At 38.4% G+C, this 15,550-nt stretch overlaps 1 protein-coding gene across 40 annotated transcripts in view; it reads right to left on the bottom strand.

Moving 5' to 3' along the window:
* The window catches only part of dst (dystonin), a 124,283-nt gene that overhangs the window by 99,783 nt on the left and 8,950 nt on the right, over positions 1-15,550 (bottom strand). For 4 of the 40 annotated variants that reach the window (XM_083539095.1, XM_083539092.1, XM_083539080.1 and 1 more), the window contains exon 1: positions 14,218-14,452. The exons of 35 other annotated variants lie outside the window; for them this stretch is intronic. In XM_083539095.1, the coding sequence (XP_083395221.1) occupies positions 14,218-14,305 (88 nt within the window). In that variant the 5' untranslated portion in view covers positions 14,306-14,452. Of the gene's footprint in view, positions 1-14,217; positions 14,453-15,550 lie in introns of those variants that run through there. One more of the 40 variants, XM_083539074.1, reaches the window with a different exon arrangement.

Below are 15,550 nucleotides of genomic sequence, written 5' to 3' on the forward strand. Positions count from 1 at the left end.
AAAGTGACCAGCGTGACCTGCTGCCTGATCCTGGTGTGGACCTTTTTCAAATCTGCTCAGAAAAGGAGGACTGGATTTTCATTACACTGCATTTTCCTTTCAATGCATTCAAGACTTGTTCAACTCATCACATTGCTTTGCGATGATGTTATCAGGGGAATCGTACATTCCGTGTGAAGTGCACATCTGTGATTTGAAGTCAGGGCATGAGGATGATGAGGATGATGATGATGATGATGATGATGGCGAGGATAAGAAAAATAAAAAACCTTTAAATGCTTTAAATTTATTTTAAATGCTCCTGTGCTGTCAGTCTTCTGCAGATTACCCATATGAACAAATAATAGATTTATACCCCAAACACACACATTTTCTGCTTTATAAGTGCATTTCTGATCATATTTTGGCATGAATTATTTCACTTAAACAACATTAACAGGATTAATATAAATTTCATCTGTGTGCGCTAAAATATAGCGTAATTACTCACATGCTGAATATAATACCGAAACTGAATATCAAAATAGATTTTAAAAGATTTACATGATTATACATAGTAGTCGAGGGACTTTTTGGACACAGATGTTCATTTCTAAAAATACCCTTCTACAATCCTGGGGAAATTCTGCCCCCTTGAGGACTAAAACATAATTTCCTTTTATTTATTTTTTGTATTTATTTATATATAACCCTGGTATATTTCCATCTTAAATCACACTCATAAACTCATAAAACAGGTGCAATAAATTCCAGACTACCACCTAAGAGCAGGTTTAAAGGTGACTATGTGACAGTTGTGAGAGCACGTCAGCTCTTGATGATCTGATTAGAAGCTAATGATAAAACCGATTTCGCTAACAAGGCAGTAAACGTCCATGCATGACATCCAAAAAATCCATTAACGCTTCCGCTAATCTCTCTTTCCTGGATTTGTTTTGGGTCCACACCTGCACTGTGGAATGTTTTACCGTTTCGGGAAGTCAAATTTGAGTTGCTGTAAAAATGTGGATTGTTAATATATTAAAAATAAAGTTCTGGGCTGTAGTTTGAATGACTTCCAACAGGTGGGAACGTTGCATTCGGGTAAGTCTCCTGGTGTTCAGGCCTGGACATGGGAGAGATTTGCATTGCAAAGAAGGTGGGACTGAGAAAAAGGGAAGGCAAGCACACGTGCAGTTTAATCAGATCAGATCATTTTATCAAAATAAACAAAGCTTTTTTTGACTCATTTAGTCCATTTTCATTCCCCCAACACGTCTACATACACCAACTATAGTTCCAATCATTAATATATGTATATATAACTGCAAAGTATATAAGGGAGTCAGAAAAAGTACGTTTAGTGTATTTATGTACACAATTCTGTTTCCTGTACATAACCTACAGAGATTTTGCTCGTGCGCTTCCAGTGGAAAATGAACGAATCACTCACGATCGACTCATCACTAGTTCACATTGGCTTAGCCTTTCACCTGGAGATGGTTTGACTCTTAGAGGAACAAAAGAACAGATTTCATTAACCCGATATTATATTATATTCACGGTATCGTATTTGCATTCAACTACACTACGTACACGTAGCAGCAAAATGCTCATGCTCTCGATCGGGCCGAAAATTGGTATTTACAAATGACTCCATCTGATCCAGTCACAAATCGAACTGAAAAAACTTGCACTAAGGCAGTAATATAACACATGGAACTGAGCCACAGATCTGACGAGAACTTCCCCTATTCTCAATCTGTCGCTCCACAAAAACAAAGACGCAATCAAGGCTGCTTTGGAAACGGTTTTCCGCTCGTGTTGAACTCAAAACTCTCTCTGTCCCACTCTCTATTTGGGAAACTACACGGGTGATCCTGTGCTCCTTCTGATTTCCAGATCTGCCTAAACCATCCTGATTAGAAACCATTTGCTGCTGCTGAGAACGGCTCCACATGTACAACCTAAAGATCCATGAGGTTCCAATTTGGACCATTTCTGTAATTAATATGAACATTTCTGGTGCAACGGCTACAGGATGAAATATTGGCATTAAAGGTTTTGCATTGGAATAAAAACAATAATGATGGAATGAATAATTTCAGTGTTATGGATATTTTGAGTCTGGTTCCTCTCAATGTTTTTTCCTCATCAAAAAATTTGATAAAACTACTATATAAATAAAGCTGATTTAAAATGAAGTGTTTTGGTGTCTTGTGGTTATGTGTGAGATTTAAACTAAAAAAATACAAGCTTCCATACTCTGACACTTTCATTATTTGTACTTTATGATAAAAAGGCTGGTTTTGGCTTCCAGGTCACTATTTGTCTCCTAGTTTAGGGTAATTCTTCAAATGTTTTGTCTAATTCAGCATGCCAGCATCTTTCAATTCCTCAGTACTCCTCATAAACGCAGTGTAGATACAGTGGAAACAGTGGAAACAGTGGAAACAGTGGCTTTAGTTTTATTTTCTCTTTATTCTCTTCATTTCTTTGTAAATGAAATCTGGCACAATTTTGGTAATATGAGCTCAGGTGTCAAATTCAGTACACAAGATGTTCTATCAAAACACACACAATTGAAGAGAACGTTCCAGCTGTTTATAATGGCGGTCGTGCGAAGCATTCTGAAGAAAATAAATAAAAGAAGATGCTTGAGTTTCTGTGCCTTTTTTTTGTCTGCAGTATCACTCATAAGAATCAGATCGCAATGATTGTTGTTATAAAATAAAATCTTTCATTTATAAAAAAAAAATCCAAAAAACGGCTGCCGTGTAGAAAATTAAAGATGTGCCTGAAGAACCACGTTTGTCTAATGGAAACATCTGCACACCTTCTCATTCAGACAATCGTCATATTCAATCAGCCAATTGTAGTGCAGGAATGCGATATATAAAAATCATGCTAGAGCTTTTTTTTATTTAAAAGTCTCATTGGCTTCTAGTGTATCATGGTTGCTGCTTTTGATCTCCTGGAACTTCTTCTCAACAGACTTTAAAGTGTAAGCAGCGGTTCTCCATGTGGAAGTGTCTGGTTGAAGCGAGTGTTCAGGGAATAAAAACTACAACAGGAGAATTTAAAAAAAACGCTTCCTGTCAATGCTTTCGTTTTCAATCGTTTCCCAAAATTCGAATGTATTTTTCAAAAACCGACGTTTTCGTTGACTTTTAACGGCATCTCGGTGAAGATGTGAGGCCAAAACGAAAACGTATTAGTGTGGACATGGCTTACATTCCTGTTTGAAGCTGATATGGTGTCCTCAGCTTACTTTATGATTCAAACATGGGGAACATCAAAGTGTTTTCCTCCGTCACTGCATTGTCTCTCAGGAAAAGTTTGCTAATATGGTAGAAAAAAAGTTCTTTATTCTGACTTATAAACCGTAAGTTCAGTGGTGTAATGGGGCACAGAGACAGCCAGTGATTTGGAGAGGCAGTTGGTGGTGCTTCATGGAGGGTAATGTTCAACTATAATTAGCCTCTGGAGTGAATCACGGGTCTCGTGTCTTGCCCACTGCAAGGTAACTATGCCAGTTCGGAGGCTTCCTTCCAGTCTTAGAGCGTGCACTCGAGATATTGATTGCATGATTATGATATGTTTTTCAAAATAGGATGTTTATCAGTGTGACCTATTAAACAGGGAAGTATTCACGCTGTGTTTATGTTTTGTACTGGATATTTAACTGACCTATAGCTGAATCTATTTATATTTTATAGCTATAAGGTTGGAGACAATGGTAGATATTTTTGGATGTATATTTAAGCTCAGTATCTTCAGGAAAGATCGTATACACGTTCACATTTTTATGGCCTTGATTAGGAACAGTGGTGCTTTTTTTAATCACCTGACAAGAATAAACACAAGCCTGCATCCCCATATCAGCACACACAGAGCACATCACTATTCAGAAGAGAATGTGAGGTAATGAGAGCACTTGTCTGCCCTGTTTCACTCACAAGGAAAGTTTTGTGACAAACTGAAGCGCATGATCATGGCGAAGAGAAATCCTGGCAAACAGACAGTCCTTCAGTCAACAAGAGGTTTTTTTTCATTAATATTATTATTATTATTAATATTAGAGCCTCGTCATGTACATGAACAGAAAACTACAAAAAAAAAAAGCAACCAGAAACTAAAAAATGCACTTGATCCAGACACTGAGGTTCACATACTGTGTGTGTACATGACCAAAAAATAAAGTCAGACATAAAAACAAGCAGATCCTTTCTCCAAAGGAGCAACTGCTAAGAGCTGCTGCCGAAAAGCAAACATCCTGAAGGTGCTCAAATAAAAAAGATTTCCAGGCTCATTCTCTCGACTGTCATATTTAGGGGGCCAAGCACCGAAAGTGTGTAGGTTCTCTATTAGGATTGTATGTTGCACAATGAGCTCAACTGCGAGTCGATCTGCCAAAGATTTAAGAGAAAGCGCACACGGTCTCGGATTTATATTTCGCAAACATACTAAGTGGCGGACCGCAAGTTTGTTTTGTCGCTGTCACTTCCTGTCATCGAAAACGTTTTTATGACTACGTCTAGCGATATGGATTCTTCCGCGTTTTCAAGAAAATCCTGGCATATCGAGGGAGCGAATGAATGAACGAAGGATGGATCTTGCGTGTTTCTCAAATGCAGACATTTGTTAAAGTGTGCTGAAATAATGAACAGTTAGGAAACTTTAGAAAGCTTTAGAAAAATGTATATTAAATGTAACAAAAGACATACACTAAATACACATCCGTATTACCCAAATGGGGTCTAACAACTCAAATATTTATTAAACTTCTCTTTTTTTATTGTATTTATTCAATTTAATTTGTGGCAATTTAATCAATTACTCACTATAGTCAATATAATACTGTGTATCACATTAATTTGATTTATTCTATTTTATTTGTATATATTTTATTTTTTTATAAAATATATTTTATTTTAAATTCTTTTAAAAATGCTTAATTATAATGGCAGTGTTTACAAAACTTTTTCTTTTCTACACATTTACTACCAACCTGGCATCCGTGAAGTTTCAGGAAAAGACGCAAAGCTCTGAATCACCAATTTTATTTATTTATGTTATTCAGCTGTAATTATGTGTAATGAAGTGTTGCACATCGCACAAGTTAGTCAACGTGTCACTCTCCAGAGCAAAAAAAAAAAAAAAAAGAAGTATGACAAGGGGACAAGTGAGCACTGTAAAAGACATTCCTCTCATGCCCCACTACTGAGACACAGGAAAGGCCAGCCTCAGAGGTATGCACATAAGACGGCAGGGTTCGGAGTCTTCCAGCCCTGAAGCCTTCAACATAACCGTCAGTTACGGAAACATCTTCCTGTAGGTCCTGTCATTGATTTCTCTAAACAGCTCTCTGAAGGTGTGTGCTGCCAGAATTATTCCTGCTGTTCCTTTCTGCTGCACAGCTTCAGTAGAAATTGACATGCTTATGCTTCAAAAATCTCAAGGTTGAAACATCTAATCCCCTCTACAAATCTCTAATGAAACATCTCCTGCGGTTTAATAGGTCTTCACAGCCACCTGCTAAAGTCAGCCAGGCATCAGCTGAAAGACCAGAGGCTGCGTCAGCATACGGTAATCAAAACCTTGACCCCATCAGAAGGTCAGAAAAACTCAGGGAGTAAATTAATGAGCTCCACGATGGTTTAAAAGCAAGCCACCATTTTAGACATGATTCAGGAGATAATCGTTCACTCGTGCCCTATGGTTGATACACGGCAGGGTGTGGCCTGAGAACCGGGATGCGTATTGATTTTCTTTTGTCTCAGCTATTAGTGTAGAACCACTTAGTCCTGAATCATGTTCCTGGCAATACTGTAGAGCCGACAGAGCTTAAAATCGAAATATGAATACAAATTGAACATTTAACGGCTCTGGTATGGAGGTATGGAGAAGTTGGTGTTGAATCTATTATGATCTCAGGTGTTGAGCTAATTTATGAGTTGACTGTATAACTGGCTTGATATCACCCGAATGAGGATGAGTTCCCTTAAGATTCTGGTTTCTCACAAGGTTTTTTCCTCTACCATCTAAGACAGTCGCCCCAAACTGCTCTTTAGGGATCAATACACATTCAAACGCGATAAACAGACGCCACCCAAAAAAATGCTATTTTATGTATACAGTGCTGTACTGTAAAATTTTACAATCAATAATTATATTTTTATTAATACATTTCATTATTTCAACATAAAACTCCATTTAAACAATTCCCTATAGATTTTTTGGTCTATCGTGCTCTCAGCGATGAAGATTCGAACGGGGGATTAATGTACTAATAATTCAGTAATAGATGGACGTTTTTTTTTAAAGAAAAATTATACAAAAAATATATATTACTAATAATTCAGTATTTGTTAGAATTTTTATTTTAATGAAAGCAACTTAACAATTATAAAAGCTGAGCTGAAGATTAAAGTCTGGCTCAACCAGCATGCTCTGATTTAGTGCAATCCTTAAGTGTGAGATACGTCACCATTGGATGTGGCTGAATAAATACAGATAAGAAGAAGGCGGTGTGTTTAAATCCCAGCTCTGCCAAACAGCAATGACTGGGTCATTGAGCGTGACCTTTAACCTTCAGCTCAGCTACAAATAAATAAACGTACCGAATTATGTGTCATTTTACACTCTGTTAGATATTATAGCACTGCTAATACTAACTTAAAATCTGAATTTTTCCAAAAATATATGGTTGTAACCACAAATTCAGAAGCACACAATCGTATTTGGATGCGGTGGCATGAAATATTCCTTTCTAGGTGCTGGGAGACCCAAATCTGTTCCAGCATGATATGAACAAATTCAGCTCCATGAAGATCTGCTTGACATGGGTTGAAAGTGTGTGGAAGATCTCCTGCTACAGACCTCCAACCCTATTCTTTAAGATGAATGTGAACACTGACATCAGTACCTGAATATCTGACTTTACCTACACCCTTGTGAATGAGTGAATCTCCACATAATCCAGTGGAACATCTTTCCAGAAAAGTAAAGCTTATTATTTAAAAAAAAAAAGGAATATTAGAAGTAAGAAAAAGCTTTACATTGAAATTCAAAGTAACCTTTTAATTTTCATAATATTGTAATATTGTAATAGAAGCAGGTCATTAGGGTCGTGTCCCAAACCGAATGCCAAATTAAATGAAACCTGATGTAGAAATAATGGATGAAGAAGAATTCATAGGATATGCCGACTTTCCAGAATGAAATTCCAGAATCATGTGAAAAGAATCTGCCCGAAAATGATATAATAATAATAATAATAATAATAATAATAATAATAATAATAATAATAATAAAAATCATTATATAATTTTTATTAGATCAGCGACCTTTTTTATTTTTATATAATAAATAATAATAATAAATAAAGCAATATAAAGGAAGATCCGAATTTCAGGAACAAATCTCTGACATTCTATTGTTTTTTTCCTTTGGTGCTTAGACAGCTGGCAGCAGTGTGAATGTGTGCTGGGTGGGTGTGTTTCTCAGCATCCTCCCTTTATGAAATAGAGGAAGCTCTGTCGAGTCAGCCAATAGCTCGAATTCATGAGGGTGGAGGGGAGGAGCTCATGAGGGAACCACATGACCTCATCTAGACAAAGCTGAGCTGTCCAGAGCAGGGAGCGGCTTGCACACTTGGCCGAGTCACCATGACTACCAGCTGGTACATTTACACACTAACACACACACACACTCACACTTTACATTACATTAATATATATATTAATTGACATTTAGACACACATTGGGTTTATCATACATCATACAGAGAAGCACAATCTGCTCAATCTGGAACATTATGCAGAAAATTCCAGTACTGTTACAACCTTTTTTTTTTTCGTGAATAATCACTTGCAGCTGATATTTTTGCAAAAGGGATTTAAGCTTGTCAACAAGACAGACAAATCTCAAAATCAAGAACTGGTCAGCATACAGCATGTTCTCCTCAGCTGGAGTGCAATTAAAATGCCAAAAACTCCCCCCACAAACAATAAATAAAATATATAAACGACTATCGCATCTTCTCGGGTGGAAAATTCGAATAAAACCATGTAATTCCAGTAGGTCCAGTTGGAGAGATGATGTCATGCTATACACAGCTGCTGGAGCGCACTTCGGGAAATGACATCATGAGATCTGTGCAACCATTTTCTTGTAAAAAAAAAAAAAAAAAAAAAGACGACTATTTTAAAATAGTATCTACAGGCTGAACCGTTTTCCTTAAATCAGCTGTGGTGAAGAATAAGCTCTTGGATAAACAACTATAAAACTTCGTAGGACTTTAGTTGGACACTACATTCGATTATATCCCATAATAATGCGTTCAAATAAAAATGTTCCTCAGAACCAACAAACCGTTTGTTTATTTTTGCTTTGTTCTGATCACAGGAGCACAGGGAATGAGATGTTAGATCATTGCAGGACATCCTCACACACACACACACACACACACACACACATCTAAAGGAGATGACAAGTAGCCAGGAAACCAGAGAACCTGAACATAAGCCGTACACACTCATAAGGAACATGGGAAACACCTTACAGACAGAGTTCAATATTGAACCAGAAACTCTGGAGGTGTGAGGAAGCAATGCTATGATCTGTGTTTCGGATAAATATTGTGCCAGACAGTCTTACATTCGTCGTCCCAGACAGTCTGGCAGTGTGCACTGAAGCTGAGAAGCTCCGTCTCTCACATCCGTCTGTATACATAAATATGATCTTTTATTTCAAATCAGACTGAAATTATAACCAGATTTAATTTGTTTCCGATCTTAATGGACCTGATGTCTTCTGCCACACCCAGGTGACTTTGTATTCTTCTCTCCACACAATCTCAGCGATATGATGCACAGCCTCAGCTAAACAATGCAACAAACACACACACACACACACACACACACACACACACACACACACACACACACACACACAGTCCTCAGTGTCCTCAATTCCTCCATATTAGACACATAAAAATCCTTTGTTGCTGGTGTAGACGTAAATGTGTCAGACAGACTGCTGGCTGTTTGTGCGAACCAGAAGCTCTGTGTGTGTGTGTGTGTGTGTGTGTGTGTGTGTGTGTGTGTGTGTGTGTGTGTGTGTGTGTGTGTGTGTGTGTGTGGAGGAGGGGTAAAAGGATGCAGAGGAGGTGAGGTGGGGCTCTGCAGAGGAACAGCACAAAGATAGTGACTGTGCAGAAACACATGCTTTGTGTTTGAAAAATGCATTTTCGTTTATTTTCTTTACTTTCTGACAGCGATCTAATCGAGATGGTATTTTCTCTGATGGATGCCATACAGTTGGAATAAACGAACAATCTGACGACCTGCGAGTTCAGGCTTTTAACATGTGACATGAATTCATACAAGGAATAAACAACACACATATACAGAGAGCAAATTAATCCACTTCTCTGTGTGTACTGAGCCCCAGAATGTGTTTATCCTAAAACTGCACGTCTTGAATCCACTTTAATGATGTGGAACGTCCCTGATTAGCCTGTTTTTTTCCTTGTTTGTTTTTTCCCCCTTTCTCAAAGCCTGGATACTTAAGAATGCTGGAAAGGTTCAGTGCTCATCACCTGACACTGGAGACTCCTTCCATGAATGAATGTAAAATAATATATGGAAGAAATTACCCGAAGGATTTATCATATCAACAATTTATTTTTATTTGTAGAGCGATTTAACAATGCATATTGTCTTGAAGCAGCTTTACAGACATAAAGCGGTTACAAAAGAATGTTTAAGTGCCTATACGTTTGCTCCTTATAATTATGTTTATCCTAAACGAGCAAGCCCCTGGTGACTGTGGTGAAGAAGAAACTCCCAGAGACGGCATTAGTAAGAAACCATTAGATGAACCAGACTTTAAAGGGAACTCGTCTAGCAAAAAAAAAAAAAAACTCTTTATGCTTTTGAATGTATCTCACTTTCCGTGAGACTTGCATCAGGATGTTTTGGGCTGATTCGCGTGGTTCTGTGGTATCCATTTGACTTGCGTTTTGTTTGGAGTTGATCAGCTACACCCAGGGCATGATGAACAACATGATGCGACAGATACAGATAGGCGTGCCAGAGGACATCTTCCCTTGTTTTTATTATTTAGAACTGTAAAAACCCTCGACTTTATGCTAACTGATGCACACTAGATTCCCTTCACTATTATTAGGATTAGCGTGGGGACATTTTAGAGGAGAAATTACTAAATAGACCTCTTTAATATCATTATTAGCCCTGAAGGCTGTTGGGAACACTGAAAATAGCAGGCAACAAGAACTCAAAACAACCAGCTGATCAAATGAAGCAGTCGCTTAGTTACCAAACAACAGCCTGAAAACATTCGATCGTGGGTAGAAAACCAGTGATCGGGAAGGTCCCGTCCAGCATTGTGGAGTCATGCACTAGCTAGTCATGGTATCTCTGACCTGTGGCCTCTTTACACGTTCCATGCGGTTGCGACTATTTCTGTAGGTTGGTGCGAACGTTTACACTGCTGAGTCAATGAGCACTAATCTCACTTCTGACAATGTACACTATGATACGTGAGCTCTGAGTATCGACTGATACCTGACCCGCGTATTAGTCGTCATAGTAACCGCGCTGAATGTCCGCCAGCTTTTGCAGTCGAGTTATGCAAAACATCCGCAATAGTAGCATAACAATCCAACATCAGACGCTTCGTGGCTTTAAATAGGAATTTTAGAAATGTCCTCGTTTGGCTCTGATAGAGAAAAAACCTGCCCTGATACTGATAACAATACTAGCCTTAAATCACCGAAACCCCTCCTCTGTCAATAAGAAAATACGCTGCAAAACGTACGATTAGACGCCAAACCGAGGCAACTCGTACTGTAATTATTTATCTTACGATCTGGTTTCTCTCAAGGTTTCTTCCTCGTGTCGGCTCACAGAGCGTTTCGTTTCCAGTCATCTCTAAATATAAATCCCGTCCTGATTTCTGTGCAGCTGCTCTGCCACAATGTTGTATAAATACAGATGCTCAGGATGAAAAAAACCAAACACCTGATCAGACATCATCTGAAAAAAAATCCTGTAGAGACTTCCTCGGGCGCATGACATTCACACAAGAGCCAAATCCTGCATAAAGATTCAGGATAAAAGTAATAATAATAATTTGCACAAACAGTTTTAGTTACAAACCAGTACAAAGTCTGAAACTCAGTTCTGTCGATTACAATAGTGTGTTACCAATGTGCGTGTCCAGAGAACGCCAAGGCGCTCATTCGGCGTTATTGTGTAACGTCTGCAAGATCAGGACTTTTGTAAAGAACTGAAATAAATTCATGTAATTATATTAAACGCCTAATTATGTAGGTTGGGTGTCCAGCGCTCTCAGTGTTACCAAAAACCAAGATCAGAACTATTCGTGCTGTACAGATATAAAGAGCTGTGCCCTTTCAGATACATGAGGAAAACAATCTGAGGCTCTTTTGTTTGAAGAACAGAATGGGCACTGTTCACATGTTTCTCTTCTGTACGGAATATATGTTCCACCATTGCGTTTATCTATAGGTTCTGAACTTCCAACTGATACAAAAGATCAAAGATGGGATCAGGGTTTCCATTTGAAATACTCAGGTTTCCTAATAATCTCGAATCAATGCTGAAGTGGTTAATCAGTGAAGCAGTTCTTATGAGATCTTGAGAGTGTGTCTCCAGAGTAACACACCTATAGGCTCGAACACACTCTCATACATACCTTCTGCAAGCACACAACCAGAAATCTGCTACACATGCATGTGAGGACACCACCCTCTGTGCACTGTAGGCCAAGATGAAAAGCCAAATAGAGGGATTTTCTCTCAGTTGTGAAGAAAATAAGAATAATCCACAAATCAGCCCGATTGATCCATAAAAGCAACATTTCCCATGTAGTTCTGAGTTCATTGTTATTTGTTCTCCGTCTGTGGTGAGATGAACTTCAATCAGATGAATCATTGTTTCCAGGCTAATGAAGGCCAGTGCATGGTCATGTGACTTAACAGTATCTCAAATGGGAAGTACTGGTACTGTACAGCTCAGACCGTGATGAAAAACGTGTGTGACTATTGTCTGAATCATTAAATACACGCCGGTGTGAGGATTAATCCTTCAAACTCATGTACCCGATCAGACCTCAGAGTGACCACGGACGACTGTTGCACTTCTGGTAGATGCTAAACTGCATTATGTTGCTGTTTACCTGTATTATGGAATGACAGTAAAGATCTGTCTGTCTGTCTGTCTGTCTGTCTGTCTGTCTGTCTGTCTATCTATCTATCTATCTATCTATCTATCTATCTATCTATCTATCTATCTATATGTCTGTCTGTCTGTCTGTCTGTCGACTATCTATCTATCTATCTATCTATCTATCTATCTATCTATCTATCTATCTATCTATCTATCTATCTATCTATCTATCTATCTATCTGTCTGTCTGTCCGTCTATCTACTATCTATATATCTGTCTGTCTGTCTGTCTGTCTACTATCTGTCTGTCTGTCTGTCTGTCTATCTATCTATCTATCTATCTATCTATCTATCTATCTATCTATCTATCGATAAATAACTGAGAAGATATTAATCTACTTTCTAGCTTTATTTTACAGACTATTATTAACAAAAGGTGTCGATGCTCCAAAGATAAACAATTAATTGATGATCTCTAGAAGGAGTCTCCAGTGTCAGCTCTTTGTAAGAGAGAGAAGTAGGGTGGTGCTCTTCCTTAACAACAAGGACAATTCATTTTCACTTATTAACCCAAAAAGAGACAAAAAAAAAGGTATAACTTGTAAAGAACAGGCTCTTTTTAGCTGCTATAATTTAAGCGATCACAGGAACTCGCTTTACATGTGACTTGAGTAAAAGGTACGACTTTAATGTATTCTCTTAAAAATCATTGGTCAAAAAGCTTATTTTTTAATAACTGCACAAAACGACCGCAAGAAAGCGGCGCTCAGTATTTCTTCAAAATACAGTCGCTTCTTTCTCACCGCTGGATAAATGGAGCGATTATTACACGAAAACAAAGTGACTACTTTCTGAAAGATCCTTCTTCAGTGAATATGTACTGATGGGATTACGGAATAAGTACAGAACCATGTAACTGTGATGCTAGCGCTGAGCCACCTCGGATCTCATCTGGCCCAAGTGAAGGTGACAAACAGGTTCTTCAAGCGAACAGAGTTATGAGAGGTGTCAATGCCTTGAGTCAATGAGACGCAATAAATAATTTACAATACACATCCAAAAAAAGCTAGATCCATGGTTCTAAAACTGGAGTCTGTAAAGCGTGGTCATAACATTTCTAGACCACAGTGGTCACAATCTTCTATATTATGTAGCACCAGCGAGGCCTGAAGCATAATTAAGCCATGGTACAGATGATAGTTTGCTTCTACAAATAAAACAATCCTACTAGTCCTTCTGCTTGACATCTCATGGGGTCATTATAAAGCTAAAAAGAAAGTCCATTAGATAGGAATAGTTTTAAGTTTCGTTTTTTTTTTTTTACACTCCTGATCCCACTCCCACATTCCCACCCATGTTTACGAAGATCCGTGCCAGGAATAAAGAATCTTGAAGCCCAAACAAGCACTCTGGACAAGAACTCTCTTTTCCAATCAGCTTTTTCAAAGCAACTGATTCGTAGTTCGTTCCGTGGTTGTAGCATCAGCTAGTACGTCTTAATAAACCCATGAGGTCATTTGACTTCAGCAGATAAAAGACAGGAGGACACAGGGAAGGACTTGCAGTGTGCATGCATCCCGATTCACTCCATGCATGCACTTAAATAGCGTTTCCTCTCCAGCATATGTGCACACGTGAAGAATAAACCGGGGCTGATGTGAGGTGATGGTTGATGCCATGATGCCATTTTTGGTTCCTGCCAAAAATGAAATGACATCCAACCAAACCTCAAGAAGCCATCATTCCATCTCATCCCTGCTGTCCAATCACAATTAAAGGACAGACATGGTCTCGTGCCATTGTGTCCTGAACTGTAACAATTTACATTATTTACACACACAAAAAAAAACCTTGTTGCTGATATTCAAGTTTCATTATTTTTAAAACAGCATTTGTTTTTTTAACACTTGAGACATGTGTCTAGCCAGAAAATTCTTTCCATAGAAGCTCAACGCTGTCAGGGTTATTTTTAGGTCCTAATGAGCCGCAAAATGCAAACGAATACACACATATATTATACCTTTGTATTTCTCGAGCACGTCTTCATAAGCCTGGAGGAAGTCTATCTCAGTGGCGAGCACGTACGGCCCCGGGGTACAGTGCGCCATGAGCCGGCCGGCTGCTGGAGGTAGAGACGCGCGACTGCTTCCCCCGGACCCGGAGCGAGCCGCTGTACCAGGGCCGGCGACGCCCCGACCGCTCGCCCCGCCCACCGCGTCCGACAACCGACCAATCAGAGCCGCTTCCTCTTCGGGAAGATCAATCACAGCGGCGTGCGCTCGCTCCTTTATTTCGCCCTTTATCTAATACCATTATCTAGTGTAATATCTTATAAATAGAAAGAAAATAAAGGATCCAGGCTCGGATGTGTCCTCCCTTCCTAATTAACCTTTTATACTAATCATTTTATAATCATAACAATCGAGCAAACAAACAAACAAATCCCAGTGATTCTCAATTTAAACGCTCCAAAGCTCACAATCATGCCAAACCCATTCCCTTTAAAGGATTTGATTACAGTACAGGATGATGCGTGACATCCACATGATCAGAGCTCACACCATGACACATCAGACCCCCATGCACGTTCATGATCACCCTTTCCTAACTGCATAATTTAGTAAAAACAAGGTCATCATCTACAATGTAGGGGTCGCAATCGCAAAAATAACCAAATATATATCAAAAATAAACATTCATGCAAAATAAAATAAAAAAGGCCTTAAATGTATGAAAGTGTATAAGACCTCTAGTCACACACGTGTCCGAAGAAAGGCGAGCTCATCATGGTCCTGCTGCGAGCCGGTTTACGTTCCTCGCACGATATCACATGAGATATTATTTTTACACATCTGGAATAAATCTAAAGAGCTCCAGAAGCTATAATGGACCTGTTAATTTCTTACTGGACACAAATATACAATCTTGTTTTTTTTCCCCAAAGCCCAATACTGTCATATCAAGATAATAATAATTAATAATATGGTAATTATTAATCGAGTGTAATAAGAATCCTTAATTAACGCACAAGCCCTGATTCATCCTCACCTAAAATAATCACGTTCCTTTAATAAAATATTCAAACTCTTTTATTATATTCATTCATATTACCTAGTATATCTATGTTTTAGTTATATCTAGGTTTTTCATTTAAATCATGACGACATTTGCAATGATGTATATTGTTCACCTGTCTATAATGCTGGAGAAGAACCATCATCAAATACAACAACATCATCTTCATCATCATCATCATCATCATCATCATGGCCTCTCGGGTTATATGAGGACATGGCTGTACTTTGCTTCTTATTCAGAAAAAAACATGGTTTATGTTCACCAAACTTTGCTTT

This window comes from Silurus aristotelis, assembly GCF_946808225.1.
Source record: "Silurus aristotelis genome assembly, chromosome: 4".
NCBI lineage: Eukaryota > Metazoa > Chordata > Actinopteri > Siluriformes > Siluridae > Silurus > Silurus aristotelis.